Here is a 14191-nt window from a genome sequence, read left to right as displayed (position 1 = left end):
AGCGTTGGGCCTCTCCTCCTGGCCTCCGGTCCCCTCCGGGGTAGGAGGGGGACACGATCACCGACCGCTCCTGGCGGCCCCAAGGACGAAACGAAGCCTCACGCAGGGCAGAGCCTTGTAAACCGTGCCGTGTGGTGCACGTCGGCACCGTTGTGAGGGTGCCTGGGCCGTGCCGTAGTTGGCCTTTCCGTGGTGGCCTCGTCTCCTCAGTGACGGGATCCGGCTTCGTTGGACTCCGCCTCCAGGAGCCAGTGGGGCCGAGGGCTGGCGCCTCTGGCGAAGCAGGTTGCGCACGTGGTGATGCCCGACATTGACGGATGTCTTGGACCAGCATCGTCACCTGCCACCTCGTCCCAGCTGCTCTCGCTGTGACCCACACGGAGACGCCACCTTTCTGTGGTGGCGGTGGCATTTTTAAAAGCCACTTTATTGAGGTACGACTGACATACCTCACACAGAACACAGGCGTAGTTGGGGAGCCCGTGGGCACACATGCGCACAAACACGCACACACTCATGCACGCACACCCACTCACGCACACTTATGTAGGTACACACTCACGCACACACGTGCATGCACACGTGCACGCACACCCACGCCTACACTTATGCAGGTACACACGCATGCACAGACTTGTGCACACACTCATGCATACACACACTCCCACACACATTCCCACACACACACTTATGTAGGTACACACTCACGCATGCACACACACATGCACATGCACACCCACACCTACACTTATGCAGGTACACACGCATGCACAAGACTTGTGCACACACTCCTGCACACACACACTCATGCACACACACTTATATAGGTACACTCACACATGCACACACACACGTGCACACACACACTCCCACACACACTTCCACGCACACACTTATGTAGGTACACACGCATGCACACACGCACGCACACCCACACTTATGTAGGCACACACGCATGCACACACGCACGCACACCCACACTTATGGAGGTACACACGCATGCACACACGCACGCACACCCACACTTATGGAGGTACACACGCACGCACACCCACACTTATGGAGGTACACACGCATGCACACACGCACGCACACCCACACTTATGGAGGTACACACGCATGCACACACGCACGCACACCCACACTTATGGAGGTACACACGCACGCACACCCACACTTATGGAGGTACACACGCATGCACACACGCACGCACACCCACACTTATGGAGGTACACACGCATGCGCACACACGTGCACACACGCATGCACACACTTTTATGCACACAGAGGAAAAAAGAGGCAAGTCAGTAAAAGCGCCAGAAACTGTGTTAAGGGCCACGACAGACCAGGGGCTGAGATGGCAGGTGATGGAGGGGCAGGGGACGGTGATGGTCACTTAGGGCTGCTCCCAGAAGGTGACAGGAGGGGAGGAGCCAGGCCTGGAGGGCAGAGGACAGCTTTCCAGGTGGAGGGAACATCCTGGGCCTGTCTGAGTTGCTGAGGAGAGCCTAGGGCAGTGGAGCCTGTGACCGAGGGAGGAGGCTGGGAGGGAAGGAGTGTCCCCACAGTTCTGGAAGGGCTGGGTTTTACTCCAAGTGGATGGGACTCGATGCATGCAGGAATGGCGAGGTCCACTGGAAGTTCAGTGGGATGGCTCTGGCTGTCGTGGGTGGGTTGGGGGGGGGACGACTGTAGGGGACAGCAGTGAGCACGGGAAACCCGCCTGGCTGGTGGGCCCCATGGGGCTGAGCTGACCCTTGCTTGGCCGGTCCAGGGTGGGCCTGGGTTCCAGCTTCCTCCTTGCCGCTGAGTGGACTCGTGGGTGGGGATGGCTGCCGTCACAACCCTTCTGCAGAAGACCTCTCCTCCCAGGCCCGAAGCTCAGCCTGCTGGCGTTGCGTTCAGTGGCCCCTGTCCCCTGGGGCACCGTGTCCTGTGCCTCTGGCTCTCCCTCTCCAGGGCAGAGCTACCTCCTGGCTGTCCAGGGTCGGTGATACCCATGGGCCTCAGCGGGGGGCTGGTTGCTGGGAGATGGCATTTGTGTCGTTCAGACCCAGGTCCCCACCTGGACTCTGCCACCAGGCCATGCACGTGACCTAGCCCGTTACCTAATCCCCAAGGGTCGCTCTCGGCGCCGTTGCCCTTAAAGCGAACATCGTGATCCTCATTGTGCTCGATTGTTGTGAAAGCGAGGCCTGGGAACGTGTCTGTAGCACCTGGCACGTGCCTGCACGTGGACACGCTGTAGGTGTCTCCACCATGCCGTGCCCCTGCTGTCCACATGGGGCGTGCACATGGGGTGCAAAGAAGGTTGGGCTCCTGTGCAGGGAGCCCACATGGGGTGCAAAGAAGGTTGGGCTCCTGTGCAGGGAGAGTTCCACCTGCTCGCTAACCACCCCCCCCCCCCCGCCGCCCCCGCTTTTCATTCACCCCATCCATCCGTGCTCGCGGAGCATTCCAGCGCGCTGGGTGCCAGGGAGACCGTGGCAAACAAGACAGACCAGGTCTTGCTGCCTCGAGGTCACGTTCCAGAGACCTAAGGAGACAGACCATAAACCAGGAAACAGACAAAATGATTTTAGATTGAGGTGAGGCGATGCGGGAAATACGATGTGGTCTTTAGAACCGGTTTCCGAGAGAGGGGGCCATCGTAGGCAGGGTGGTCAGGGAGGACTTCTTGGAGGTGGTGCCGTGTGAGGGAGCCCTGACCCATGGGGAGGAGACGTGGCAGGGTGTAGTTTGGCAGATGTGAGTGCAGTGGTGTCCAGATGTGAGTCCAGGGTCGGGGCCTCAGTGTCCAGCTGGCCTGGGGACTTGGAGGCAGATGACCACCCGGGACTCAGGGTAGGTCTCAAAGGAAGCAGGAGGGAGTCATCCTCTTGACCGTCATCCTCAGAGTCAGGCGGAGAGCGGCATGGCTGCATCATCTTTCAGCCTGTTTGGGGGGTCGTCTCCCACCTCTAGAAGCATGTCCAGAAGCTCTCAGTGAAGGCAGCAGGGCCTGGGGACTGTGCTCAGCGTCACATGCTTTTTGAAACCCTTTCTCGTCTCCAGGACCCAAGCCTTAGGTTCCCCGAGTCGCTGCTCGGGACCCACAGCCATGACCATGGAGTGAGGTCACGTTTCCTCTTGGCTGGGCAGGCGTGGGGCTGGGGGCGGCCCCCTGGGCTTTGCGGGGCCCTGACCGGCTTGACCCACCTCCTTCCTCTTGCTGTAGGGGAGGAGAACCAGCCGGGCTGGCTGTGTCCGGACGAGGACAAGAAAAGCAGAGCGCCGTTCTGGTGCCCCATCCTGGCCTGCTGCCTTCCTGCCTTCTCCCCCCGGGGCCTCAGCCTGCAGGTGAGTGTGGAATGGATGTGGCCGAGCCCACCACGAAGGTGGCCCCTGGGGGAACCAGAGTTTCCAGGGTGTGCCCACCGCTGGAGAGGGCCCGGCTGCACTCCCGGCTTCCCCACCTCTCGCTGACGGAGTCGGTCAAGACCTGTTGTTGCTCTAGGAGCCCGCTTTCCCACCAAAGAGGATGGACGCCTTCTGTGGGTCAAGTGAATGGAAAAATTCCATGGTTTTGAGCTAACAGACAGCCGTGATCTCGTCAGTTGATGGTGCGACTCCAGCTAAGAAGATAGGCCGGAATATGCCCAAGGGGCTCTGCCAGACCGTGGGTTGGACCCTTTATGAGGCCGCCAGCCGGGAGCTGGTCTCTGGCTGCTGCCGCCACGCCTCCATTTGTCAAGCACCTACTGTATTCCGTCCCCCCCCCCTGCTTTGCCACCACTCTCTTGTTTTAATATTTATAAGAACCCCATGCATAGATGTTTCTAGATTAGTTTCACGGGTTAGGAAACTAAGGCACAGATAGGCGGCGCGAGTTTCTAAAAACACAGCCAGTAGTGATGGGTGCAGGAATTGGAAACCCGCTTCGCCTGATTCCAGCCCCCGTGTTCTTAACCACCGGGATGCTCGCTCCACTGGCTTCCGTCCCCGATGTCCTGGCCCCTCCATCTGGAGTGATCCCTGCCCGTCCTCCTCCCTGGGTGAGGGGGTCATGTGAGCTTTGGGGAGCGGGAGCAGGCTTGGGACCTAGGCCCAGATACATAAGCCCCAAGAGACAAGCTCACTGGGGTGTAGACTGGGGCACGAAGCATACATGCCCTTGAGATGTCCGTTCATTCATTCACTCATTCACTCATTCTTTTGTCTGTTCTGTACGTAATTTTTGAGCACCTACTGTGTGCCAGGCCCTGTGCTGGACGCTGGGTATATGGTGGTGACCAAAACATACAAGGGCCCCACCCTCCTGTGGCTTTTAACCTGGAGACAGACAGTGGCACCCCGGCTAACACAGGGAAACGCAGAAGAGTGATGTGTGTTATAGAGAAAATAAGTCAGCTGTGATGGATACAGAGGTGGGGCCCCATGACGAGGGGGCAGGGAGGGTCTCATGGAGGAGGTGGCTTTTAAACTGAGACCTGAACGGCAAGCAGGCTGCAGTCCCTTGAGGGCCCAGGGGAACAATATTCCAAACAGACAGGGCAGCTCAGAGGAACAGTCTGGGCCGCTGCAGCTCGGGGAGCCGGGCGGAGAGGCTGTCGATGACGTCTGATGTGGGCACAGTGGGCCAGCCAGCTTCCCCGGCTCGTCGGGTTTGGGTTTCGTTCTCAGGACAGTGAAACCCCAAGGATGGCTCCACACAGGGGAGTGGCACGATCTGATGTGCATTTTGGAAAGATGGTCTGGTTCCTCTGGCTGTTGTGAGCTGTGGCTCCTGAAGGGGGCAAGAGACAGACCGATATGGACCTTGGCGGCCGGGGTGGGGGTGGGGGGGGGTTGTCCCGCCAAGCTGTGGCAGGACATGGTACAAGTGGAGGTAGGGCCGGACTAGGGCAAGGGGAGCGAGAACTCACCTGATCCTAATTCTCAAGGTAATACTTACAAAGTCAAATCAGCAAATTGTGACCTTGGCTTGGCTTCATTTATTGGGTGAGTGACAGGCGGGGATTAGGGTGAGGCACAGTCGTGCCAGGGCAGAGACCGTTGCTGTCTTTATTTCAATCTCCCTGATTGTTCACTGTGGGTTTTTTGGCATTAATTTTTATTGCCCAAAACTGTGTTATATATAATATTCCCTTCGACGTGGGAGTGTGTCGGCCCCACTCTCCTCCCTCTTGTCCTGGTCCCAGAGGAGGCAGTGGGCAGGGGACACGGGGACACATTTGGGGAGTGTGCCGGCGTAGGGCTGGCTGGTCTGATGAGGGTTTAGAGGGCGGCCAGGGGGGCAGGAGGGACGTGACGGGTCTTGGGCTTGTGTACCCGCAAGTGGTGTCGGGAGATGGGGGTGCGTTCCCCGTGCCACAGCCTGATTTAGGGGCGCAGTGAGAGAGACGGGTGAGCTTCCCAGCGCTGCTGAGGGGGCAGCGGCCAGGGCAGCGGCAGCGACAATATGGTGACAAGCCCTTTCGCGAGGCATCTGTGCCCGGCTCTGTTCGAGGCACTTCTCCACGGCTAACTCTGGTCCCCCCAGCTGCCCTCAGAGGCAGGGCTTGCCCACGCCCACTGGGGAAGGAGAGTTTTCTTGACTCATGCCCCATCCTGCTTTTCCTGCCTCTCACGGCCTTGGCTGATGTTTTCCCTGGCGTGGGTCCCCCCACCAAACATTTCTGGCGGGGGGCGGGGGGGAAGGACAGATGCTGTTCATTTCTATAGGGCTTGGGGAAGTCGGCCTTTGTAGGCCTTTATTTATTGATTGATTATTTATTGATTCATGGGGAGGCCCTGCTGAGTCTTGTGAGCTCTTTCCCAGCATGGCGGGCGTTCTCACGTACCTTTCGGGCCAGGCAGGGGTGGGGTAGAAGGGCAGAGTCCATGGAGTGCAGGCTGTTCAGGGTCCACCCTGCCCGTGGCTCATCTGGTCCTAGGACTCCTGCGGAGAAGGCTGATCCGGGGTGCCTTCCAACCCCCCTTCCCCTTTCCCCAACTGCCAGGGCTCAGGCTATTCATGGGTAGTAAAGTCTGAGACAAGCTGCGGCTCCCAGGGCCTCCCTGAAAGAAACCCCCACCTGTCTGGGGAGCCATCATCCGCCTCATACTCCTTATGTGGAGCCCTCAGGGCCTGGGGGTGTGTAGGCTGGGGAGCATCCTTAGCCCCCTCCAAGCCCCCCCCCCCCCGCCTGCCACCTCCTGAGGAGCCCCCTGTGGGAGCGAAGAGAACCCCCAGTGAATCTCCGGGGGAGGTGAGCCTGTGGAGCTCCTGAGGGACATACCAGAACCTGCGTGTGCCCATCTGCTGGGTCCCGAGACACCCTCCCGCTCCGCCTGCACCTGCCTCCCACCCCGGACCGGGCAGATGTGCCCCATCAGCTCTGTGCAGGCGGCCAGATGAATTAGGGGCCCGGAGTGCCAGGGCCTTGTCCAACCAGCGTGGCAACAGATGTGAGCGTGTTGGCCGCTGTCTGGGCCTCCTGGCCCGCCGCCTCTCTCCAGGATTCGGGCTCTGCGGCTGGCCTCCTGGGAGCCCAGGACTCAGTCTGCCTTCCGGGAAAACGCTCGCTGGCCCCAGCCCCCTCCCAGTGTGGACGAGGTCCGTGCTATGTCCTGCCAGCTGGATGAGGGCGTGCGTGGGGTTCTCCCCGTCAAAGGAGCAGGGACATGGGGGCTGAAGGAAGGAGCGTTTCTCCTCTCAGTGCCGATGGGTGGCTGGGGCCCAGGCTGGGCCACACCAAGACCTTCCTCGAGGGGACATCATTGGGGCACAGCCGTCCCTGGGCCTGAGCTCCAGCCGAGTGATGCTGGGAATGCCACCTTGGCCGGCAGCGTGCTTCACGCCGAGCACTGGCAGGCCTGTCACGGGGCGTGTGTGCAGAGTTCAAGAGATGGAAGCAAAGATCCAAGGACATTTAGGGCCCCACGGGCGTCTGTTCTGGAGGGTTTCCGAAGGCGTCACGGCCGCGGGGTCACCCCGGCGGCACCCATCCAGGCTGGGGGCCTGTCCCTGGAGGGTTCAGTGCAAAGGTGTCCCCACCGTTAGCTGCAGCCTTACCTGGGGGCAGGGGCTCGGGGAGAGGGGTGGGGGTGCCCCCCTGCACTGAGGTGCTCTAGGACATAGCCCCTCGGGGGGGCCGGGGCTGTGGCCCCGACCTGCAGAGAGTCTGTTCCAGGCTTGCTTAGGCCTCAGCATGCTGGCCGAGAGCCTCTGTCCTGGCCATCGTTAGGCAGGACTCCCCTGCCTCCCAGCCCTGCCACAGCCCTCCCCTCCTGGCCTGGGCCTGCCCGTGAGGTAAGGTGATACACAGGAGGTTGTTGGTAAGCAGCAGCGGCCGCTGCTTTTTTGTCTGCCTCTCCAGTCCCCACGACCATCCTGATGAGATGTCAGGGCCTCCGTGAACGTGACGAACTGACCTGTGGGGTCACCAGCTGGTAGTGGCTGAGCTGGGACCAGAGCCCAGGCTGGCTGCCTCCATGGCCCGTCTCCTTCCCCAGCCCCGAGCCGCTCTCCACTGCACTGCCCGGGGCACTGTGGTTTGGGAGAGCTGGCTTCTTGGCACAGGTGGGACTTCTGGGTCCCGGGCCTTGCCCGTCCAACGAGCCATTTGAGTTTTTGCCATCACTTTGGACCTGGACTCTATTTGGCTGACTTCTGGGCCCCCTGGAGTTGCCATGGAAACGTCTGAGCCTGGGCTGTGGTTGCCCCGTGCCCGTCTGTGAGGACGGGAGCAGCAGCCTGGCAGGGGGGTGCTGGGCGGCCTCAGCTGGGTGTGGCCTACCATGAAGCAAAACGACTGGGGAGCAGGGGCCTGAGGGGGCCCGGGGGCCGGGGCGAGGGAAGCCTCTAGAGCTCCCAGCTGTGCAGAGGTGGGAGCTGGCGACTGCCCAGGCCTCCAGTAGGGCGGCCTGGCCTCTGGGTAGAATTAACCAGAGTGCGAAGGGCATTGGGCAGAGAGCTGGAACTCTGAATTCCAGCCCTGACTCTGCTGCTAACGTGCTATGTGACCTTGAGCCAGTCATGTGCCTCCCATGCCCACCCCCTGAGCTTCAGTGTGCTGACTTCTGAATGAGGGGACTGGATGAGGCGACCTCTTTGGGCTTCCTCACCTTTAACCATGGGACATCTTGTTCGAACATCCCAACAGGGCCGGGGCGGGCCAGGGCCTTCACCACCAGCAGAGGGCAGCACTTGCCCAGCAAAGGTCCCATGGTGGCAGTGTTGCAGGTGGGGACCCTTGAACTGTCCCTTCTTGGCCTCCTTCCCCTCCCGCTGGCCCCGGGTTCCAGCAGCGTCCACGACAGGGCCAGGCCATCTCCTCACCCTGCTGCCCTGGCCGGACAGACGGACTGGCCGGGTCTAGCTCGTCTGCACAGGGGTTCTGATGTTGAGTGGGGCAGTATCAGATGTCTAGCACCCCTTCCCTCCTCCACTGTGCTTTTCTGGAAGGATTCAGGAAGACCTAGGAAGGCGGCTGGCGCAGGCCGGGCCCTGGCACTCATCTTCTCGTGGCCTAGGGCAATCATGTGTCCTCTGTGGGCCTCAGTTCCCCATCTGTGAAATTGGGGGGTGGCGGGCGTCAGTGGTTGCCATCAAATCTTATCTGGACGTTGCTTAGTCTGAGAAATCCGTGGCTGCCCCAGAGCATCATTCGGGCGCCTCCTAGCCAGAAGGTTCTAGAAGAGCGCTGGTCAAACGTGAGTGGATAGGAACTGCCTGGAGATCCTATGGGGCTTTCCCGGCCCCATCCCCCTCAGGGATTCACATTTGGGGCCCGATGGGGCCCGGGAATCTGCAGGCTTAACAACCCCACAGGTGGTGGTTCAGACAGAGATCCTGCTGCCAGATGTGTGTGCCTTGTGTGTCTTCACAGCTTGGGGCCCTGGTCCACAGTCCTGTCAGCTGTCCCCTGCTGGGTTTCTCGGCGGTGAGCACGTCCCTTCCACAGGGCTACCTCTGGGTAAGTCACTCCTGAACCCAGCCAGGGATTCTGGCCTCAGGACAGAAGCAGGGAGGGTGGCGACGTGAAGGGGGTGCTGGAGGGTGCTGCCTGCCTGCTGGCCCCCGTTAGGTCCATCTTCGGCCAGGAGGGTCTTCCTGCGAACCTCTGTGCTGGGCTCGGAGTTGGCACATGCGACTTCACCAGGGACGACAGAAAACCAAGTGACGAAGAAGTGAGCGTGGCTGTTGTAAATGGCCATGTGCCACGAAGGAAACGAACAAAGCTGTGCCGAGTACCTGGATGTCAGGGTCTTTTACCCTGGGGGTCAGGAAGCAGGGCTGGATGTTGCTCATCTCTGGCACAGATCCCCACCCACCTCTTTTCCCCTGGGATTCCTGGCAAAGCCTCTCTCGATTCAAATAGGTCCCCTTACGCTCCTTGTGATGCAGCCTGTGCTCTCCCATAGGCTGCCTGGGGTTCCACCTCCCCACCCCTTTGGCCACTTTCCAGTTCCTGCTTATTCTTGTATCTAGGCACTCAGGCAGGAACACTGGCTCACTCTTGAGAGTCCAACCCAAGTGTCCTCTGAGGGTGATTTGTTTCTCACTGTTTCCCCAGTTTCTAGCATGTGGTATATTCATCCAAGCATCCATCCATCCATCCATCCATCCATCCATCCATCTATCTTTCCATCCATCCATCCATCCATCCATCCATCCATCCATCCATCCATCTTTCCATCCATCCATCCATCCATCCATCCATCCATCCATCCATCCCTCCATCCCTCCATCCAGCCGTCCATCCATCCATCCATCCATCCATCCATCCATCCATCCATCTTTCCATCCATCCATCCATCCATCCATCCATCCCTCCATCCATCCCTCCATCCAGCCGTCCATCCATCCATCCATCCATCCATCCATCCATCCATCCATCCTTCCTTCCATCCATCCAGCCAGCCAGCCGGCCAGCCATCCAACCATCCAACCATCCAACCAATCATCCAACCACCCATCCAACCATCCAACCATCCATCCATCCAACCACCCAGCCATCCAACCATCCAACCATCCAGCCAATCATCCATCCATCCGTCCGTCCGTCCATCCATCGATCCAACCAACCATCTAACTATCCAACCAGCCAGCCAGCCATATACTCATCCACCCATCTATCCATCCACTTATCCGTGTGATCATCCATCCATCCACCCACTCATCCATACAGTTATCCATCCATCTGCTCATCTATCTACCCACTTTTCCATCCCTTGCTTCCATCCGTTTATTCATCTGTCCATCCATTCAGCAAGTATGTATTAAGTGCCTACTGTGCGTGACACAGAAGTAGAATGGTAAACAAGACAGAGAAGAACATTTTGAAGGAGCACATGTATGTTCACTATTTGTTGGTTGAAATTCACCCTAAAGATGGGGAAATAGAGCTGACTTGGTGTTTAGTCTACCTTAGCTCCTTAACTGATTTCGTTTGGACTAACTTGTTGCTATGGCACCTGGGGAAGCATGACCTCCAGTGACAGCAGGACGTGTGGGGGCAGGAGGGGGGTGGAATGCTCCTCCCAATGCCTAACCTCAGTACAAGTTGAAGTTTGGGGCACGTCGCTGGGAGGGCGGGGGCCCAGCTCTGTCCCTGCTCTGGCGATTGTGCCTGACGGCCTCTCCGGGTCTCTGCCACAGGTCGGGGGCGGGCAGGAAGGTGCAGGGGGCCAGGTTGAGATCTTCTCCTTGAACCGGCCCTCGCCGCGCACGGTCAAGTCCTTCCCGCTGGCAGCCCCTGTGCTCTGCATGGAGTACATTCCCGAGCCGGAGGAGGGGGAGAGCGGAGACGAGAGCCACGTGGCCGCTGAGCCCTCAGCTGCAGTGCATCCGACCATCTGCCTCGGGCTCCAGGATGGCAGGTGAGGGGCCTGGGGAGGAGGCGCGTGTCACGGCCTCATTTCCTTTTTGGCCGTGAAGCCGGCATCGTTGCCCCATTTCATGGGGGAAACTGAGGCGCAACAGCCTGGGGTCAGTCCGCTGGAAGGCGGCATGTCTGGATTCCCACTTGGGTCTGTGGGGTCCTGAAAACACTTTTTTTTTCTTTTTTAAATTTTTTAAAATGTTTATTTATTTTTGAAAAAGAGAGAGAGACAGGGTGTGAGTGGGGGAGGGGCAGAGAGCGAGGGAGACACAGAATCGGAAGCAGGCTCTGGGCTCTGAGCTGTCAGCACGGAGCCCCACGTGGGGCTCGAACCCGCGAACCGCACGATCACGACCTGAGCCGAAGTCGGTCGCTTAACCAACTGAGCCCCCCAGGTGCCCCCTGAAAACAGTCTTCTCGGCACCTTGATCATGCCGCCTCTCGAGATTCCCATCTAGTTCTCCCTGGCACCAGGGGTGGGGAGCGTGCTGTCCTCCAAAGAACCACCCACGGCCAAGTGCAGGCTCCCAAAGAGTGGGACAACGGCCTGTGGCCATGGCAGGGAGGCCTGGCTGAGCTGGGGAGCCCCCAGACCCCTCTCCGCGGGAGGGCCTGCGGGGCGGTGGGGGGAGGGGGCTCCGTGAGTCACTCAGGCCTCTCCCCACAGCATCCTGGTTTACGGCAGCGTGGACACGGGCACCCAGTGCCTAGCGACCTCCAGGAGCCCAGGCCTGCAGCCTGTGCTCTGCCTGCGGCATAGCCCCTTCCACCTGTTCGCTGGTTTGCAGGATGGGACCGTCGCCGCCTACCCTCGGACCAGTGGTGAGGATGGTGGTGCTGGGGGCAGTGGGGGGCGGCCCCGGGCACTGCCTGCGAGCCGTCGCGGGAGGCAGGCCAAGGAGGCAGCTCAGACACACATCGGGGAGTCTGGGGGTAGTTAGAGATTCCTGGTGCCCACGGGGGTCCCCGCGGGAACGGGACGCTCACTACCGTACAGGCAGCTCACCCCGTTAGCAGGAGGCTCTGGGAAGAGCAGGGACTCTGGGTCACAAAGACTCCGGGGTCTGGGGTCACTTCACTGCCCTGTCGATGGCTGTGTCCGCTGGCGATCGGCTTCTCTTTGCACCTGGGTCTCCTCATCTGTGAAATGGGCATATGTCTGTACCCGCTGTGCACGGGTCCCGGCGGGTTAAACAACCCGGCGAAGGGGAAGCCCAGGGCCTGGCACGGGGAGTGCTTCAATGGAGTCAAGCATTTGAACGTCTATCACGTTATCAGGCCACGGATAGCACAGATGCTGTCTGGAGGGCAAGGCTAACAGGTCTGAGCCGCTGGGTACCAGGAACGGGAGAAGCGTTTGATTTGTGCGCATCACCTGAGTTCTCACGACAGGCCTCAAGAACTGCAGATGCCGGGAGTCCGGGAGGGGGTGTGGGTTGTGCACAGCCGCACAGAAGGCCGTGGCCCCTGTGCCCTTGTGGCTCGTTCGGCTCCCGGTTCCAAGATACGTGCTGGGGGTGGGAGGGCAGCCACCCCCAGGGCGCCCAGAGAGGGCTGATGGGTCTGAAGCTCAGCAGTCATAGACCTCTCCCCCTCCTCCCCTCCCCTCCCTCCCTCCTCCTCTCTCTCTTCCCCTTCCTCTCCCTTCCCTCCCCTCTCTCCTCCCCTTTCCTCTCTCCTCCCTTCCCCTCCCTCCCTCTTCTCTCCCCTCCCCCTCCCCTCTCCTCCCCTGCCCTCCCTCCCCCTCCCTCTCTCCTCCTCCCTCCCCTCCCTCCTGAGAGAGCCCTCTAATTGCTGCGTCATCACTGCCTGTTGCAGGGATATAAACGGATGTTTGCACTGAGCTATTTTTTTGCCACTTGGCACCGTGTTGGTATTTTTAATTAGCTTTTGATAAGGCATTTATAGTTTTTAATTAAAGGGGGAAGAGGGAGGGGAAAAATCCCTGTCACCGACAGACATTGCACGTGTGACAGGGTAAACGTGGACTCTGGTTTTTGGAGATCTAAACGGGGGGTTCCAAGCGGACCTGTACCCTGTGGCTCCTGCTGAATCCCGCGAGCCCTGCCCTGCCCCGCCCTGCCCTGGCCGCCCGGGGCCCCACTAGGGGCTGCCCTTGGCCCTTTGCCTCCTGGTTCCTGACTTACCAGTTTGGGCATGGGGGTGGGAGGAGGTGGGGGGGGGGTGAGATCGCTGGGGCCACCTTAACGAGACACCACAAACCGTTCCACCTCCTGCTCTGGGGGCCAGAAGTCCAAGACCAGTGTGCTGGCAGGGTCGATTCCTTCCGAGGGCCGGGAGGGAAGGGTCTGTTCCGGGTCCCTGTCCCAGCTTCCGGTTGCTTCCTTGGCTTCTGGCCACAGGACCTGCCCTCCCATGGCTGCCTCCCCTGTGTCCTATTGGATTAGGGGCCCACCCTACTCCAGTGTGACCTCATCTTAATCAGTTATATCCACGACACCCCTACTTCTAAATAAGGTCACGTTCTGAAGTCCTGGGGTTTAGGACGTGAACTTACGAATTTGCGGGGGACATAACACCCATAACGGGGGCCTGGGGTCTAACCGTTGGCTTTCAGCCCAGGGTTAGAGCCTGGTGCTTTGTCAGAACCAGAAAGGCCACCGGGGACCACTGGACTCCACGCCCTCATTTTCCAGGTGGGAAAGGGCTTCCCAAAGTGCCGTGGGTGAGCCCGAGCCCAAGTCCTCTTGCGAGGGCCAGGGCCCTCTCCAGACGTAAGGGGGTTTGGGCTTCCCCGAGCGGAGCTGGAGGCCATCGGGCCGGGAGGAGGGGCTGAGATCCGCTAGTCGCTCTCCCAGCTTTGCTGCCTTGCAGACGCTTGTCACCAGGTATTTACTGAGCACCTGCTATGTGCCATAGATATGGCGGCCGGCAAAACAGGTGTGACCCTGCCCTGAAGAATGTATATAGCCTGTAGCGGGAGACAGAATCAGTCAAGTGGACAGGTAGGGAGCTTATGGTTATACATCACGCTGAGGGGCATTGGGGGGAAACAGGGTGGCACGTGAGGGCCTGACCCCCGGGCATGGGGTGGGCTGGTGGGCAAAGGCCTCTCCGAGGCACGGGATGCTGAAGCTGGGCAGTAACCAGGGGGGCAGTGGCAGGGGGCAGGGTCTGGGAGCAGACGGCTGATAGGGTGGGCCTTGGGTTTGTCTCAGTCGATGGGAAATAGAATGTTGGAAGAGGCTGAGCACTCTGCCCTGTGGCCGGCGGACGGGAGAGGAGGCAGGGAGGCTGGCTGGGAGGCCGTCACACCCGGCTGGCCAAGTGGACCTGGGCTCACTCTTTCTCTCTGGAGCCCACCCTCTGGGGCTTCGGTTTGG

The 14191-nt window shown here is 60.0% G+C and overlaps 1 protein-coding gene across 8 annotated transcripts in view; it reads left to right on the top strand.

The window, feature by feature from the left end:
* Positions 1-14191, top strand: part of ARHGEF10L (Rho guanine nucleotide exchange factor 10 like) — a 143424-nt gene that overhangs the window by 94000 nt on the left and 35233 nt on the right. For all 8 annotated transcript variants that reach the window (XM_060621160.3, XM_060621158.3, XM_060621163.3 and 5 more), the window contains 4 exons: positions 3218-3339; positions 8853-8939; positions 10625-10845; positions 11515-11669. In XM_060621160.3, the coding sequence (XP_060477143.3) occupies positions 3218-3339; positions 8853-8939; positions 10625-10845; positions 11515-11669 (585 nt within the window). The remainder of the gene's footprint in view (positions 1-3217; positions 3340-8852; positions 8940-10624; positions 10846-11514; positions 11670-14191) is intronic.

This window comes from Panthera onca, chromosome C1 (assembly GCF_046562875.1).
Source record: "Panthera onca isolate mPanOnc1 chromosome C1, mPanOnc1 haplotype 2, whole genome shotgun sequence".
NCBI classification, from domain to species: Eukaryota; Metazoa; Chordata; class Mammalia; order Carnivora; family Felidae; genus Panthera; species Panthera onca.
Note: the sequence above shows the minus strand (reverse complement) of the source record. Positions and strands in the feature narration are given on the sequence as shown.